The 14,556-nt window shown below is 54.3% G+C and overlaps 4 protein-coding genes across 4 annotated transcripts; 3 read left to right on the forward strand and 1 right to left on the reverse strand.

The window, feature by feature from the left end:
* Window positions 1–2,184: 2,184 nt before the first annotated feature.
* Window positions 2,185–3,395, forward strand: JCM15063_002579 (uncharacterized protein; the record flags this gene model as incomplete). The annotated part of the gene is made up of 3 exons (XM_076680214.1): window positions 2,185–2,723; window positions 2,787–3,125; window positions 3,189–3,395. Coding segments are annotated over 3 exons (1,085 nt in total), but the record flags the coding sequence as incomplete, so codon positions are not given.
* Window positions 3,396–3,697: 302 nt separating this feature from the next.
* On the forward strand, window positions 3,698–10,343 carry JCM15063_002580 (uncharacterized protein; the record flags this gene model as incomplete). The annotated part of the gene is made up of 21 exons (XM_076680215.1): window positions 3,698–3,953; window positions 4,026–4,397; window positions 4,462–5,114; window positions 5,177–5,637; window positions 5,702–5,939; window positions 6,004–6,429; window positions 6,494–6,612; window positions 6,676–6,798; window positions 6,861–7,179; window positions 7,269–7,307; window positions 7,366–7,545; window positions 7,610–8,422; window positions 8,477–8,675; window positions 8,738–8,865; window positions 8,933–9,001; window positions 9,066–9,305; window positions 9,369–9,507; window positions 9,571–9,701; window positions 9,758–9,922; window positions 9,980–10,120; window positions 10,191–10,343. The coding sequence occupies 21 exons, from the start codon at window positions 3,698–3,700 to the stop codon at window positions 10,341–10,343; spliced, it is 5,364 nt and encodes a 1,787-aa protein (XP_076532608.1).
* A 206-nt stretch (window positions 10,344–10,549) lies between these two features.
* On the reverse strand, window positions 10,550–11,014 carry JCM15063_002581 (uncharacterized protein; the record flags this gene model as incomplete). Its single annotated transcript, XM_076680216.1, has 1 exon — window positions 10,550–11,014. One exon carries the CDS (start codon window positions 11,012–11,014, stop codon window positions 10,550–10,552), a length of 465 nt encoding a protein of 154 aa, XP_076532609.1.
* An 899-nt stretch (window positions 11,015–11,913) lies between these two features.
* JCM15063_002582 (uncharacterized protein) lies at window positions 11,914–14,435 on the forward strand (the record flags this gene model as incomplete). Its single annotated transcript, XM_076680217.1, has 7 exons — window positions 11,914–12,804; window positions 12,866–13,534; window positions 13,606–13,886; window positions 13,956–14,041; window positions 14,105–14,179; window positions 14,251–14,353; window positions 14,414–14,435. The coding sequence occupies 7 exons, from the start codon at window positions 11,914–11,916 to the stop codon at window positions 14,433–14,435; spliced, it is 2,127 nt and encodes a 708-aa protein (XP_076532610.1).
* Window positions 14,436–14,556: the final 121 nt, after the last annotated feature.

Genomic DNA, 14,556 nt, shown 5'->3' on the forward strand with positions numbered 1-14,556 from the left:
TTGACCTTGAGCAGTGGCAGTCGCTTTGACACCGCGGGTGTTGCGTCCGCGGCGACCACGCGAGGCACGACGGCTCGCTTTCACTGCGGGTTCGTCCGACTCTGGTTCGGACTGCCGGGCGTTGGCACGAGGCGTAGATGACGATGTCGATGTAGAGGGGATGGGAGCGCCTTCGACTCCGGCAGAGTGGCTCTTGGTAGAAGTCTTGCGGGAAGAGCGAGTGGACGGCATTCGAAAGCAGCGGAATCGTGACGGGATCAGGTTCAAGGGGGCGGCCAGAGCTATGCACCTTGATTCGAGGCTTCAGCAGACACAGATGGCCGTGTTAGACATGGAACCAAAAGCAAGGTCACGTATGTGAAGGACCGGACACACAGTCGACTCACAAAGAGTAGGAGAACAGGGGACGTAAAGGTCGGAGCAAAAGGCTGAAGTGCGATAGATAAAAGAGGACGGGGAAAGAGAGAACACGAGAGAGAGAGGATCCTCAAGGGATCAGACTAAGGAGAGGCTCGTGTCAAGGGAATGAGAGCCGGAGTCCGAGAAAGAAGGATGAGGACAAGAGAACGGCCCCCGCGACAGTTGGTGTCCCGCTCATAAGCGCTCGCGCCTCGAATCTATGCGGCACGCAGCTTCACTCTCGCCCTCTCTTGCCCTCTCGCTCCCTCTCGGGCCACGTGAGCTGTGTACCAACCATTGAGGTGCGAGAGCGATGCGCGGACCAAAGATGTCGGGCGCGAGTATATGCGGTGCGCTCGCGCCTCTTAACTGCGCGGCACGTCTCGGTATTCAGATGACGGCCGATGACGAGATGACATTCCTCTCGTCAGCCTCGATCTCGCCCTCTCTCGCTCCCGAGTTGCCTCGCCCACCCTCTCTCTCTCTCTCTCTCCTCTCTCTCCCTCTTCTCTTTCTCTCACCCCTCGTCACTCGTTTGTCTTTCGCTCGATCTTCTCTCGAGGGTACGCTTTAGCCTGTTTTTGCTGACTGTTCACGTATGAGCTGACATGCCGTTGCGGGTTTCACGTGCCAGGTCGACCTCGAGCCCCAAGGAGCTGCGCCCGACGCTCAGGGCCGCATTCTTCACGTCTCAGGACGTGATCAAGCGTCACCCAGACTCCGATTGTCGTGGCGGGCAAGCTACTGCCTCGTATCTCGCGGTAACTGCTCGCTGACTCGGGTCTCGATCCGACATGCAGGTCGTCATCTCCGCGGGTTCCTCGATCCTCATCCACATTCGTTTTCGCGCTGGTACGCTCGAGCCTGTCTGAGTCTACGGTTGTGCCCACGCTGACGTACCTTTGCCGGTTTCGACGTGTCAGTTGGACCTCGAGGGATCAAATAGCGACGCCCGACGCTCAGGGCCGCATTCTTCACGTCTCAGGACGTGATCAAGCGTCACCCAGACTCCGATTGTCGTGGCGGGTAAGCTACCCGCTCTGTCGATTCTATCCTCTCCCGTCCGAATTCGTAGCTAAAACTCTCGCGACCCGTCTGCAGGTTGTCACCTCCTCTGATTCTCAAGAGTCTCTCCACTTTCGTGCCCCTCTTTGTGCTCCCCCTTTGTATCGGACCACTCCCACCGCTGCGCCTAGCGGTGGTCATGCGGCTAGACCGCGAGATTTGGCTCCTGCGGCGATCCAGTGAACTTCCGGGAACATCTGTAGATTGCTAGCGGTGTTTGCCTAATCCAATAATGGTTCCGGAATCAGGGACGTCCCGCTCATGCCAATTATCGCGGACCCCGCAGTTACACAGCATACGCCTTTCAAGCGGTCGGGAAGACTCCCGGATCAAGTAGCCGCTGCCGCTGAACAAAGGAAGTACCACTCCCTTTGTCCTGGCTTTGTTCTTGTTTAGTGTCTTAGTCTCATTGTTGCCGCCGAGGGAAGTAGCCCCTCGACGGATCTCTCTCTTTCTCTTCTCTTCTTTCTTCAATCCTTTTTCGAACCCCTTTTCGGACCCCCTTCCTTCGACCAAGTAATCTAATCTAAGGTTACTACTGTCGACTAGTTGAGTTCGAAATCTCCCTGTAGCGACCGCTTAGATCTCTCGAGATCTTCTGGCGCTTCATTTTTTTTGACAGTAGTACGTTTCGCATACTTCTCCGCGCGCTCTCCGACCGATTGACGAATCGATCTTCGATGATTCGAATCGAAACACTACCAAGGTTTCCCTTTCTAGCCGAAGCGAAATCGAACCCAGCTCCATCGACCTCGCTTTCGCCGATGCGGTCCGCCGGCATCAGCAACACTTCCGTTCTCCATACGTCTCCGCGCGGTCTCCGACCGATTGACGAATCGATCTTCGATGATTCGAATCGAAACACTACCAAGGTTTCCCTTTCTAGCCGAATCGAGCGCGACAGTTACGCTCCGACCAACTATGCACCGTCATTTGTCTCGACGGTCGCTGCAAACCATGGCCATACCGCAGGCGGATCATCGAACCTGAGTCTCGTCAATTCTGACGAACGACAACAGTCGAGCTCTCCACCCCCGGTGCCAACGAACGGCATCTATGGACTCTCTCTGGGCGCGCCTTCGACAGCAAAGTCGCCGCCCAAGCGAGGGTTCCTCGCTAGAATCAACACAATGAGAAATCGCGAGAAGAGAAACGAGGAACCTCCAAATTCCGCCCCACCTCCAAAACCTACACCGCCATTCACCGAACCGTACAACGGAACAAACGAGACTGATCGGTCCGTGTGGGCTGATGCAAGGGTAAGTTGTTTGCGCCGAGTTCTTTCTGCGCCGAGTCTAATCACCTGCACGTGATGCATCTAGCCAAATGCCCCACCAGTCCTCGGTGCTGTTGTAGCAGACGGGCCCCCGACTCCTCCGCCGAAAACGTCCGTGGAACAAACCGGATCGCGCCCGGTCGCCAGCCGTGCATCGACCATGACCACCTCGACGAACCCTTACGGCGGGATCGAAGACAACACCAGCTCGAGATCTAATGGCGAAAGCCGCGACGGAGAGGTTCTGTTCCGCGGTTCGAGGACGTATGGCGACCCGGGAGTTTCAGCGGTCGAGTACGAGAGACCTCCTCAACGGAGAGAAGGAGCTGGACCTCGGCCTCTACGCAAAGATGGAGATACTGTCAACGACCACCCTGAGGTGCCGGTGAGTGTACAAGGTGTTTTCGACACGGCGCGTGACAGCTCGAGCTGACAAGTGAATGCACAGGTTGCCGAGAGTACATCACCTGCGAGACCTCCTTATCTCTCGGACATCTCTGGATACTCGTATAGAGTGGCGAATATCGTCGGACTGTACGAGCAGCGAGATCGGACAGAACCGGCTACGCCCAACCAGGAAGACGTTCGATTAACGCAATACGGGTTCGGTCCTGGTGCTGCCGAACCTTCAAATTCTACCTCGCCCCAGCAATGATCCAAATTACTCGTAGACGGCTCAAGGAGAACATATCGTAATTGCCAGAATAAAGCAGCGCTGACCTCGTTCCCTTTGTTGTTCTGTCCCTAAAGCTGCTTGTTCTGTCTTGCTATTGATCCAACTCCGGAGTGAAACCGTCTTGAGATCTTGGAGTCCTTGCCATTATCTCGCTGACTGACAGTGGAGTCTGAATGCGAGAAGAGTCGTGCAGGGGCGACGAGTCGAGCTCAGGCCTCGTGGATACGCGTGCGCGGCTTGCGAGAGGTGTCGCATCTCCCTGGCTCCTCATTGTCGATCAGATGAGCGTCCAGCTCGTCCAAGTCTGCTTGCCTGGTCCACCTGCCACGTCCGTTCATGCGACGTTCATCTCGCTGTCGGCTTCGATCGGCGAGCTAGTCAATCAGCTGCTGCGTGAAGATGGACCTCAGATCGCTCGAACAGTCTGCGGCCAATCGAAGGATATTGATGAATCGAACTGGAGGATCCAGCGTGTGTTCAATACGAGTCAGAACAAGGACTGGACTGAGCGGGAACTCGAGCGAGTGCAAGATGAGCGTAAGCACACGCTCCTCTCCTCGATCATCATGTTCTCCCTATCATCAAAGCACTGAATCTAGTGATACTTAGTGCTCCTCTCGCCCGAATTGACCATCGAGCATGCCCTCACTACGGATGGGCAGGATCACTCAACATCCGACGATTTCCCCTCACGTCACGACGCGACTCAGCCTCAATCTTCCGACTTTGTCCTCACTCAGCACCTGCAAACACCATCTCTGCGATTATGCTACCTCGGAAACCAGGTTACGTTCGAGTTCCGCTCAATTCCCGCCTTTCCTGAGGGATGGAGGTGGACCATGTTCCTATCAGCGACAATGACGGCAATCGAGACGGTCGAGGCTATCATCGAGGAGCTTGGGGTACGCAAAGTCATCGTGCACGGCCACAAGACCGCGAGAGTCGAGTATGTTGTCCAAGTTCGTAGCGCTTTGAATGCTGGTAAGCAGCCACTCTCTCCTTGATTGTCTAATTTTTCCTTTGCTGATACGATTTGTTTCATCAGAGTGGAAGAGTCTTACGGGACCTACAAGAGTGCTGGCCGTACTGGAGAAAGAGTTCCCCTCGAGAGCGTTCGAGATGCGGTTCACCGTCTCTCCTTCGTGGCTAAAAAAAGCTGGGACCGTCGCGTTTGCGATATCGGGACAGCATCATTCGAACACTTTAACCACAGATGCAACCGATCTGTCGGCTTCACCAAAGGCTCGCATCGCAAGTCGAGATGGCGATGGATGGAGACCTTCGAGCTTGTTCGGTATGCTATTTGCCACCGATGAGCCCAATGCCCCTGGCTTGGAGAGCTCTGCAGCAGATGAGGAGGAAGAAGAAGGGAATGACACGATCAAAGGAGAAAAGGCTTCCGTGCCACCAGATTCGACCCCGAGTCTTGCTAGTCGGACAGACCCGGCGCGGAACCGTACTCGTCTTTCTGCGCTCTTTACGGATTGGATCGCACCCGAAGCGGCACCCCCTTCACCCTCTCCCACTGAACCGAAGACGCGGATCGTTGGAGCACCTCGTCCAATGTCGTCAGATCTAGATAGACGATTCTCGTCCGTCGGACCGAGCATTCGGGCGTCTATGATTGCACTGCCTGAGAGTGCGGGAGAAGATGAAGAAGCCGAAGAAGCTTCTGAAGATCAGCTTGAGGCACTCATGGTACGTCGGATTCGCTCCCTGCCACCTCACCTGATCGATGCTCATACTGTTTGAGATGTCAGGATGATCTCGGTCTAAAGGAAGCTCAAAGAGGCGCCATGCGGAACCTATCAGCAGATCAGAAACGATTCCTGATTCTCCAGCACAGACAAACATCGCAACAGACGCCAGATCCCCTCAGACCCAATAAAACGGGCTCAACCGAGAACAATTTGTTCACGAATGTCAAGCGATTCTCTCTCGCGACTGTCGGTTGGGGATATGCTGCGGAGGACGAATCCTCGGCTCTTCCTGCTCGGCCGGTCACCACGTTCGGCTCTTCTTCGGCGTCCAGTTCGAAACCGACAGAATCCTCGCTTCCGAGTCCAACGATGCAGTCAGCTGTCAGTGCCCAGCCCACAGGCTCATCTTCATCCTGGACTTCCTGGTGGTCGACCGCTTCGCTCGCGACTGGAACGGGACAGGCCGGAGGAGAACGAGCGACAGACACTCCGAACTTCTACGTTGACCAACTGGGTTCAACGTAAGTTCATTGCTTGAAAAGCCCGAAATTATTACACTGACCCAGCACCCGAATCATTTCGCAGAAAGATCTCGCAGAAAAGTCTCGTCAAGCACCTCATCGCTCTCCGTGTGCGACTCTCAACCGCAAAGCTGTCGTGGACGCGAGACTTTCTCGAATCTGCGAAAGGCCTTGATGCCCTGCAAGCTCTCTTGGGCAAGATCGCGCTCAAAAAAACCGATACAGGGGAAAGTGCCACCGAGGAGGACAATGCGGTTCAATCTGAAATCCTGAAATGCCTTCGAGTCCTGATGAATACGGAGGTGAGTTTGTCCATCCTCGTGATCTGCTCTACTTGTATTGATCAGTCTCGCATCGGTTTGTCAGCTTGGGTTCGCTCAAGTGATCGATCGCTCAGAGCTTATCACCTACCTGTCCTATACGCTCTACAGCGAATCGAACAAAGTCAGAGCTCTCGTAGCCGATATCTTGGCTGCTCTCTGCGTTTTATCTGCAGATGACGGTCATCGAGCCGTTCTTTCGGCGTTCTCTGACGCTCGAATCGTGCATCACGAAAAGTTTCGATTTGAATACCTCGTCAGCAGTATCGGCTTGCGAAATGTCAACACCAGATCCGAAACAGCGTCACAAGCTAGTCAAGATACATTACAAGATGAGGAGGCCGGGACTTGGGAGTGCAGAACCGCAGTCATGTCCCTGATCAATTCGATCGTGAATGCGCCCAACGATCTCGATGAGCGCATGATACTCAGGGAAGAGTTTGCAAGAAGAGGCCTGAACGAGGTTGTGACGGTAGGCCTGTTTGTGTTGATTCGCTCTCGCTTGAGCTGAAGGCAACAACATAATTGTACCACAGAGCCTACGCTACATCGATCCCCCAGATCATTTCCTCACTCAGCTTACCGTATATCACGAGGAGCGTCAAGAAGATCGAGAAGAGTTGCATGAGAGAACAATCGGTCAGGCTCGCAACGGGTATGCCGCCAATACGCTTTATCGCCTTTCACCGCAGAATCTGAACCCCTGATGATCGTGCAGAGATACCGATGTGCCCCTCTCGGATCTAATTAAACTCGCTCACGAGCACGAGGAACTGTACCCGAAACTCGTGGATGCGGTCAAGAATTATCTCAAGGTGTTCGAGCGCAAAGATGTTGACGAGTAAGCCGTGTCCTAGGAGAACCTGTGAGACCTATGAGCCTGACGCCGGCCTGTGCCTGTAGACACCTTAGGAATGACTTGATCACGGTTCTCGACAACTTTGTTGAACATGCCGCACACCTCGAAGATTTCGACCAAGGGTGGCGGAGGTTCATGAAGCAGTACCTCTCCTCCGTTCAACATATCGTCGGGCAACAATCGATAATTCGAGCTTCTCGAATCGCCGATACCGCGGCGGTCCCTACGAGTTTCATCGAGGAGCTCGAAACGCTTAGAACCAAAGTTGACGAGCTGAGCGAGGCAAGAACAACGCTTCAAGCTGAATTGAACGATCAGATTGCCGAAGTGAACGTGCTGCGAGCACTGCCAGTCAATCAGGCTGTGAGCGGAAACGGCCAGACGGCGAGTCTTCCTTTTACCAAACAGACTAGATTCTACCAGCATCTGACCTGAAGCAAACCTCTACCTAGTCGCCAAGCTCGCCCACGTTGAGAGCTGGAGACAAGGAGGTAATGTCATATCCTTACAAAACACTCGTGGTACCAAGCTGACATCGAGCCTTCGCAGAATTTCTCCGGAGTCATTTTTCGCTTGGTACAGAAAGAGAAGGAAGTTATTGAACTGCAAACCAAGCTCGCAAGTATTGAACACTCGCTACGGGACGACGGTGACGCCAAGAAAGACAGGATGAATCAGAACAAGCGTTGGGAGAACCTGCTGCAAGAGATCGGCACTTACAGAGTCAAGGTAACCTTCGCCAAGCATTCTGCCAACGGTGAATCTCGGCTAATGTCTCGTGGTACGGTTATAGATTGCTACTTTCGAGAATGAGCTCGATGCTCGCGACAAAGAGATCAAGTTCCTCCAGCGAACGCTCGAGTCTGTTTACTCTCGCTTTCAGACAACCGTGACAAACGCGGTCAAGGGCGCATCGCAAAGCTCTGTGCAGCTTTCGGCCGAGGAGCTCGAACCTGCAACCGATTCATCCGCTAGAGTTACGGAGATTGTCTCTCAACGAGATTCGGAAACGCCGGACCATACGAAGCGATCGGATGAAGCGCATGAAGCGCTCAAGAAAGCACAAAGCGCTACACCCGTCTTTGCTCGACGAGCTCCACCTCCTCCGTCAGCTCCTCCTATCAAATCTCGCGGGGAGCTTCCTGCCCTTTGGCCAGATCATCCTGCGCCACCGCCGCCACCACCGCCGCCGCCACCTCCTCCTCCTCCTCCTCCGCCGCCGCCGCCGCCTCCTCCTCTAGCGCCTAGTCTGCCCGGCTCATCTGCGCCTCCTGCTCCTTTAGCCTTGCCTTCGGAAGTTTCGCCAACATCCGTCTTCAAATCGCCGCCACCTCCACCACCTCCTCCACCACCGCCTCCTCCACCCATTCTCCTTAGGCAACAGGACTTGGTGCCCTCTCCACGCGATGCACCAGCAAGCGCCCCGATCTTACCATCGAGCTCGATTGCAGCGAACAGACCTCCACCGCCTCCGCCGCCACCTCCACTCCGCCAGCCGTCTGCGGTACCTCTGCAACTTGCGAAAAACTCTCTTCCTTCTGGTGTTAGCACTTCCGCAGTCAAGCTAAGGGCAAAAACTCCTCAGAAGAAGATGAAAGCAAGTCTGGTCATTTTGTCAGCCGCTTACATCGAAGCTAATGCCTAGGAATTTCTCATTTAGCCGTTCTTCTGGACGAAGCTGCCGATAGGGCGAGTCCAGCAGTCGATTTGGGCCGAAACTGATTCCCTGCCGCTCGAACTCCCAGACCTGGATAAGCATTTTGAGGTTGGCACACCCAATACGACGAGCGTGATCACGAGCGATAGGAAGAAGAATGAAATGACCACCGTTCTAGGTCACACTCGGGCCCAGAACATTGGTAGGTCGCATGTGTGCTTGTGCGTTTTCTGACATGGCGCTGAGTTCGAGTCCTGGACGCAGCTATTATGCTCGCTCGTCTACGCCAGCCTCATGCTGTCATTCGAGATGCAATTCTCAAGCTTGACGACAGCCTCTTGACCGTTGAGAACCTCAAGGCGATCAAGCACTATTGCCCTACTCAGGACGATGTACGCCGCATCTACCTCGCCGATACTACTCCGAGATACTCAAGCCAGCTGTTTTCCCGTCTTCTAGCTGGATGCTTTGCGATCTTTCGAAGGTGAGGTATCAAGTTTGACTTCTGCTGACAGATTCTTCAAGGAGGTACCATGCATTTCTTCTGCCTTATGTCAATTCTGCGGACCTACTGACAGGTGCACATGTCTAGCTCATGATATTTCCACGAATCAACGAGCGCCTGTCGTGTATGCTCTATCGTCGGCGGCTCGAGACCGAAATGGAAGAGGTCAAACCTGATCTGACGATCCTGCGCTCTGCCGCCTCGGAGCTTCGATTTTCACCGCGTCTTCGGAAGATACTTCAGACTGTACTTATGATTGGCAATTCACTCAACGCCGCAACGTTTCGAGGAGGAGCACGAGGGTTTTCGCTTGATTCTCTCCTGAAGGTAAGTGGGGTATTTCGTTGTAGTCCATTGCCCTGTCTGACCCCCTTCCCGTCGTAATTCTAGCTAAGAGATACCAAGTCGGCTAGCGCGTCGCCTGCAACTCCGACTCTGCTGCACTACCTCGTGCGGATCTGTCAGCACAACGATGCGTCGCTACTCGAGTTTCTGGAAGAGTCGCCGCACGTTGAAGCCGCTTCTCGCAGTGAGCTTCTCAACTGGTGCGGTGCCCAAGCTTGACTAGGGCTGATCATCCCCTACGCTCTAGTTTCAACCCAGATAGTCATGCAAGGCGTTCAGTCGCTGGTCAATGGTGTCGAGCAGGTCACGCAGGAGCTTGAGGCGCTTGAGCAACTGAAAGAGACGCCTTCAGGAGACTCGTTCATTCCAGTAATGAAGGTGAGTAATGTGTGTCAGGAGTAAAGAAGGACTTGCTGACCCTTCCTGCGCGTTAGGCATTCCTCCGTCGCGCTTCGCCAGCAATGTCAGCCCTGTCGTCTCTCGGAACATCCCTCAGCGCGGAACTCGAAGCAGTTCTCGTGTATTTCGGAGAAGATCCGAAAGTTATGAAACCGGAAGAGCTATTTGATCTGATTGCACAATTTTCGGTATCGCTTTCGGTGAGTCGAGGAGTACACTTGCATTAGGAAACTTCTGAACCAGGTCAGACTGTACAGCGTGTCAGCGCAGAAGTCGAATCATTCGATGAGAAAGTCGCCGCGACTGCCGCTGCTCAAGCCAAATCCGCTTCGATTGTCATCTCAGCCTCGACCGCAGCAAATGTCTCTCAGACACCGCCTCCACGCTCTGCCGCCGAGGTATACCCTGTTTTTCTCGGTCATCATGGCCCAAACTCTCTAATCGGATTGAACCTTGTCTGTGCACCAGGTTTCGCATCTCGACCCGAACTCAAACCTTGGTTCCGTCGAGCGAGGTCGTTTCGATTCGGCGATTCGAGAACTTCGAAACGGAACCTCTCGTCGACAACGTTCGACAGCCGATCGAGATCGACCGCTCTCTCGGATCTTCCTGTCTTCTTGAACTTCCCATCTCTCCTCTTGATCTTTTGCCTAGGATCGACAATGACTCTCAATTTCCAACTTCGAGCTGTGGCCTGCGAGTGCGAGTGAGACGAGACGAGTTTGCAAAGAGTCAAACAGGACAGAAAAGAACTATGACAACGATTTACAAGCTATAACAGTACATCTATTCCTGATTCCCTCAAGTCTACAAGTTCCGATACCACTTCAGATTCCGAACGACTTCAACGCCTCGCTCATCTTGTGATCCGCTTCGATGACTTGTTTCCTCTTGACTTGTTGAACTTTCGATCCTGGTGCAAAGTTGCTTCGTTCGGCAGTTTCGTCGACGATATCCTCGCAGTACAAATCCTCTTCGATCGCTTGAAGGTACGAAGGAGGCGGTGATTGAGGTAAAGAAGATCCACGTTTGAGTTCGAACGCGGGTGCCGCCGTGTACGTCGACTTGCGATCTCTCGATGATTGGTCGTACGTGACTTGTAACGAATCCTTCTTGGACCTCTTTGAAGCATGTTCCGACGATGAAGAAGAAGGGTTCGAGCGGAAGAATTGACGGATTCGAGAGGAGGAAGGCAAGGGAATGACAAACGAGGTCATTTCGGAAGGATGGGCCATGTGAAGAGGACCGATCGGGGATTGGAACGATGTGGAAGGTGCGTTCTTGTACTGCATTATTGTTCGTGAAGAGGTGTGCTTTATTCAGAAGGCTCGAATTAGGAGAGAGCGGTCGAAGGTGGGAGCAGTGCTTGGTGAGAGAGAGGGAGAGAGCAAGAACTGTCGACTTTTCTACAACAACGGTAGCTAGGGATGAGGATCATGATTGATATTGATGAGAATTGGAAGCGGATGAGGATGAGGATGAGGACGAGGAACGGGGTCGCGCACGAAGCCAAAGACGAGGAACGAGAACGGTGGTCTGTGCGAAGGCAGACAGGGGGAAAAGCCGAATCCTGAAGAAGTTGCGGCAACGTTGCGGATTCTTTCCTGGTTCGCTCCCGGGACAGAGAGACAGCAAATCGGGAATCAAGATAAAGAAGAAGTAGGAGGGTGCGAGGAACGACGCGAGCACTACTGTAGTAAACAGCGCAAAGTGGACGCATAATCGCGAGGCGATCAGGCGTATCTGCTCGCGTTGACACGCTGTCTGCCTCGATGGCTGTCCCAGAATGAGGCAAGGTACTAGCGACGAGCGCTCTTCGCGTAGCCATATGCGGTCGAGTGCTGCTGTCGATCGACGGCCTCGACATTCCCCCTCAAGACTAAGGCACCGCCAGCTGGCAGCGATCGCATGGACATTATCCGAAGCTGATAGATCCCCTAAGGGTCGCGAACAAATGCGAGTCGTTCGTACGTCGGGAGCAAGCGGGGCGGCCTCGAGGACACTCGCAGTCGCCGATAGATCCGGCGGCAGTGTCGTGCGGCGCAGTCGGGCAGAGTGCAGTAGGTGCTTGAGGTCACACTGACTTCAAGCAGGACAGTGGAGAGCAGGACAGTGCGAGATGTGAAAGCGCAAGGAACTCCGCGAGTTCACACGCGCATTTCGTGGTTCTCCACCACAAACCCGCACCATCATGTCGAGCTCAGACCGTCGGGACCGAGACCGACCCAGGGAACGCGACGACGAACGAGACAGCAGACATCGCACTTCAAGCCATCGACACCGCTCACGCTCGCCTCATCGCTCATCGTCTCGTCGCGACGACTCGGATCGCGACCGAGACAGGAAACGCAGCAGGCGGGACGACGATCGAGATCGAGATGACCGAAGGAGCAGCAGGAGAGAGCGAAGTCGGTCTCGAGAGCGCGACTCGGAACGATCAGGTCGGGACCGAGATCACGACAAGGACAAGAAGCGGTCGAGCAAACCTCGCGAGACTTCACAGGAACGCGCCGCACGCAAGGCTGCGCGCAAAGCAGAGCGAGCAGCCGATGCCGCACTCTTGCTGCCGGAAGAAGCGCGTCACGCCGCTGCCGAAGTCTCGTTCTACTCGGCCCAGGACAACCCATTCGGAGATGCCAACCTTGGAGACAAGTTTGTGTGGGGCAAGAAGCGTGAGAAGGAACGCAAGCAGGGCCTCACTCAGGAGGAAGCGGCGAGGCGAGACCGCGAACGTCAGATCGAGAGTCAGCAAGAAATCGAACGCCTGAATCAGCGTCGAGCCCAGCGTGAGGAAGAGTTCCAACTCCGTGAGCAAGAATCGATGAGGGCGGCTAGAGACGCAGAGTCGGCACAGATGGCCGCATGGATCGATCGCGAGGACGATTTCCACCTCGAACAGGCCAAGAAGCGCGCAGAGATTCGCGTGCGAGAACGCCGCGCGAAACCGATCGACTTCCTCGCACTCAATCTCAAATGGAGTCAACCCCCGCTCCAGCCTGGCGACGAGGGCTACAACGACGAGGAGGAAGATGACGGCATGGGTTTTGAAGTCGACATTGAGGAGCCTTACTCGATCTTTGATGTGCGTGTCTCCCCTGCTTTCGAAAGCGGCGTGCAGTGTGTTGACCATTTTTTTTCTATAGCACCTCACACTCGAGGATGCAGAAGAGCTGCACGAAGACATCAAGATGTACTTGTCGCTTGAAAAGATTGAAGCTCACCAAGAGTTCTGGCGATCGCTCCTGATCGTCTCGTCGTCATCCCTCGAGGCTCTTCGCGAGGAGCGACAAGTCGGTATCGTTGCGTACGCTGCGCAGACCCGGGCAAATCAAACCGTCAAAGCAGAAATCACGCGCCTGCTGTCTGGCAAATCGTTCGACCAGCTCATCCAGCTTCAGTCGCAAGTGCAACGGAAGCTGACGAGCGGAGAGGCGGTCGATGTCGATTATTGGGAGGGGCTGTTGAAAGAGCTCGTCGTATGGAAAGCCAAGGCGAAGCTGCGGGACATGCACGAGGTCGTCCTGAGCAACCGCCTCGAGCAGTTGCGCAAGAAGCAACGAGACGAGGCGATCAAATACGCTCAGGAAGTCAAGAGCGTGTTGCAGCAACCGGGCGCCGAGGCGGACGAAGAGGAAGAAGAGGCAGAGCCCGAAGCGGAAGAGATGGATCTCGAGGACGACGACGAGTTCAAGAAGCCAGAGATCGTTGCACAGGAGTGGAATGAAGCGTGGGAACCCTCTGCGCTCAAGAGCATTCCCGAAAATTACCGCATGTGCCAGGTCCTCGAAGCGAAAGACGACCGACAGAAGCTTGTGAGTAGCTGTGCCTTCCATCTCGCATTCGCGTTTCAAGATGGCTCACCTCTGAAAATGTCATCCTTCAGTACTCGGCTCGACGCGCAGTCGCGCAAGCTCGCTTCGTGGCCAAGCCCCGTGCTGGAGCTTCAGCAGACTCGGACGCTCCCGCCAAGAGCAAAGACGAGGAGATCTACCAGGCCGCGGTCGGTCAAGGTCTCGATGCCGAAGAGGAGCTGTTCAACCTCGAGATTGAAATGTCCAAGACGGCCTACACGTGGGAGGACAAGTACAGGCCGAGGAAACCGAGGTACTTCAACAAGGTGCATACCGGATACGAGTGGAACAAGTACAACCAAACCCACTACGAGTATGTTGCCGTCCTCTGATCACGCACAGATGACGAGAACAATCTGACCATTGAGACCCGCGATACTAGCTCCGACAACCCACCGCCTAAGGTCGTGCAAGGCTACAAGTTCAACGTCTTCTACCCGGATCTCATCGACAAGACGAAAGCACCCCGTGAGCTTTAATCAGATTGATGATTCCAAGCAGCTCTTCACTGATGAATTCGTGGTTTTCCAGAATATCGCATTATCAAGAACAAGGAAAACCCGGATATCTGCACACTCGTTTTCGAAGCTGGTCCTCCATACGAGAGTGAGTTGACCTGTTGCGCTCGTGCTTTCCTGGTTGGAGCGACTGTGCTGATCGAATCATGTCTGTTACAGCGATCGCGTTCCAGATTGTCAACAAGCAGTGGGAGCATTCCCACAAGCGAGGTTTCCGATCGAGTTTCGACCGAGGAGTTTTGCAGCTTCATTTCAGCTTCAGGTTCGTTTCTTGCCTTGCTATGGTCATTGCGCACTGTTGACACTTTGATTACTTTGACAGGCGCACATTCTACCGCAAGTGATCAAGTGTGGGATTTTGGCGCAGGAGACGCAAGGATCGGATATCGCTCATTCTTCCGGGTACTACGTAGTGAAAATAATGAATTGCAGAGGTCCTTCGTCTGAAACAGAGGTTGCGTGTTC

Source organism: Sporobolomyces koalae (genome assembly GCF_050403365.1).
Source record: "Sporobolomyces koalae JCM15063 DNA, S_koalae_JCM15063T_v1_ctg34, whole genome shotgun sequence".
Taxonomy (NCBI): domain Eukaryota; kingdom Fungi; phylum Basidiomycota; class Microbotryomycetes; order Sporidiobolales; family Sporidiobolaceae; genus Sporobolomyces; species Sporobolomyces koalae.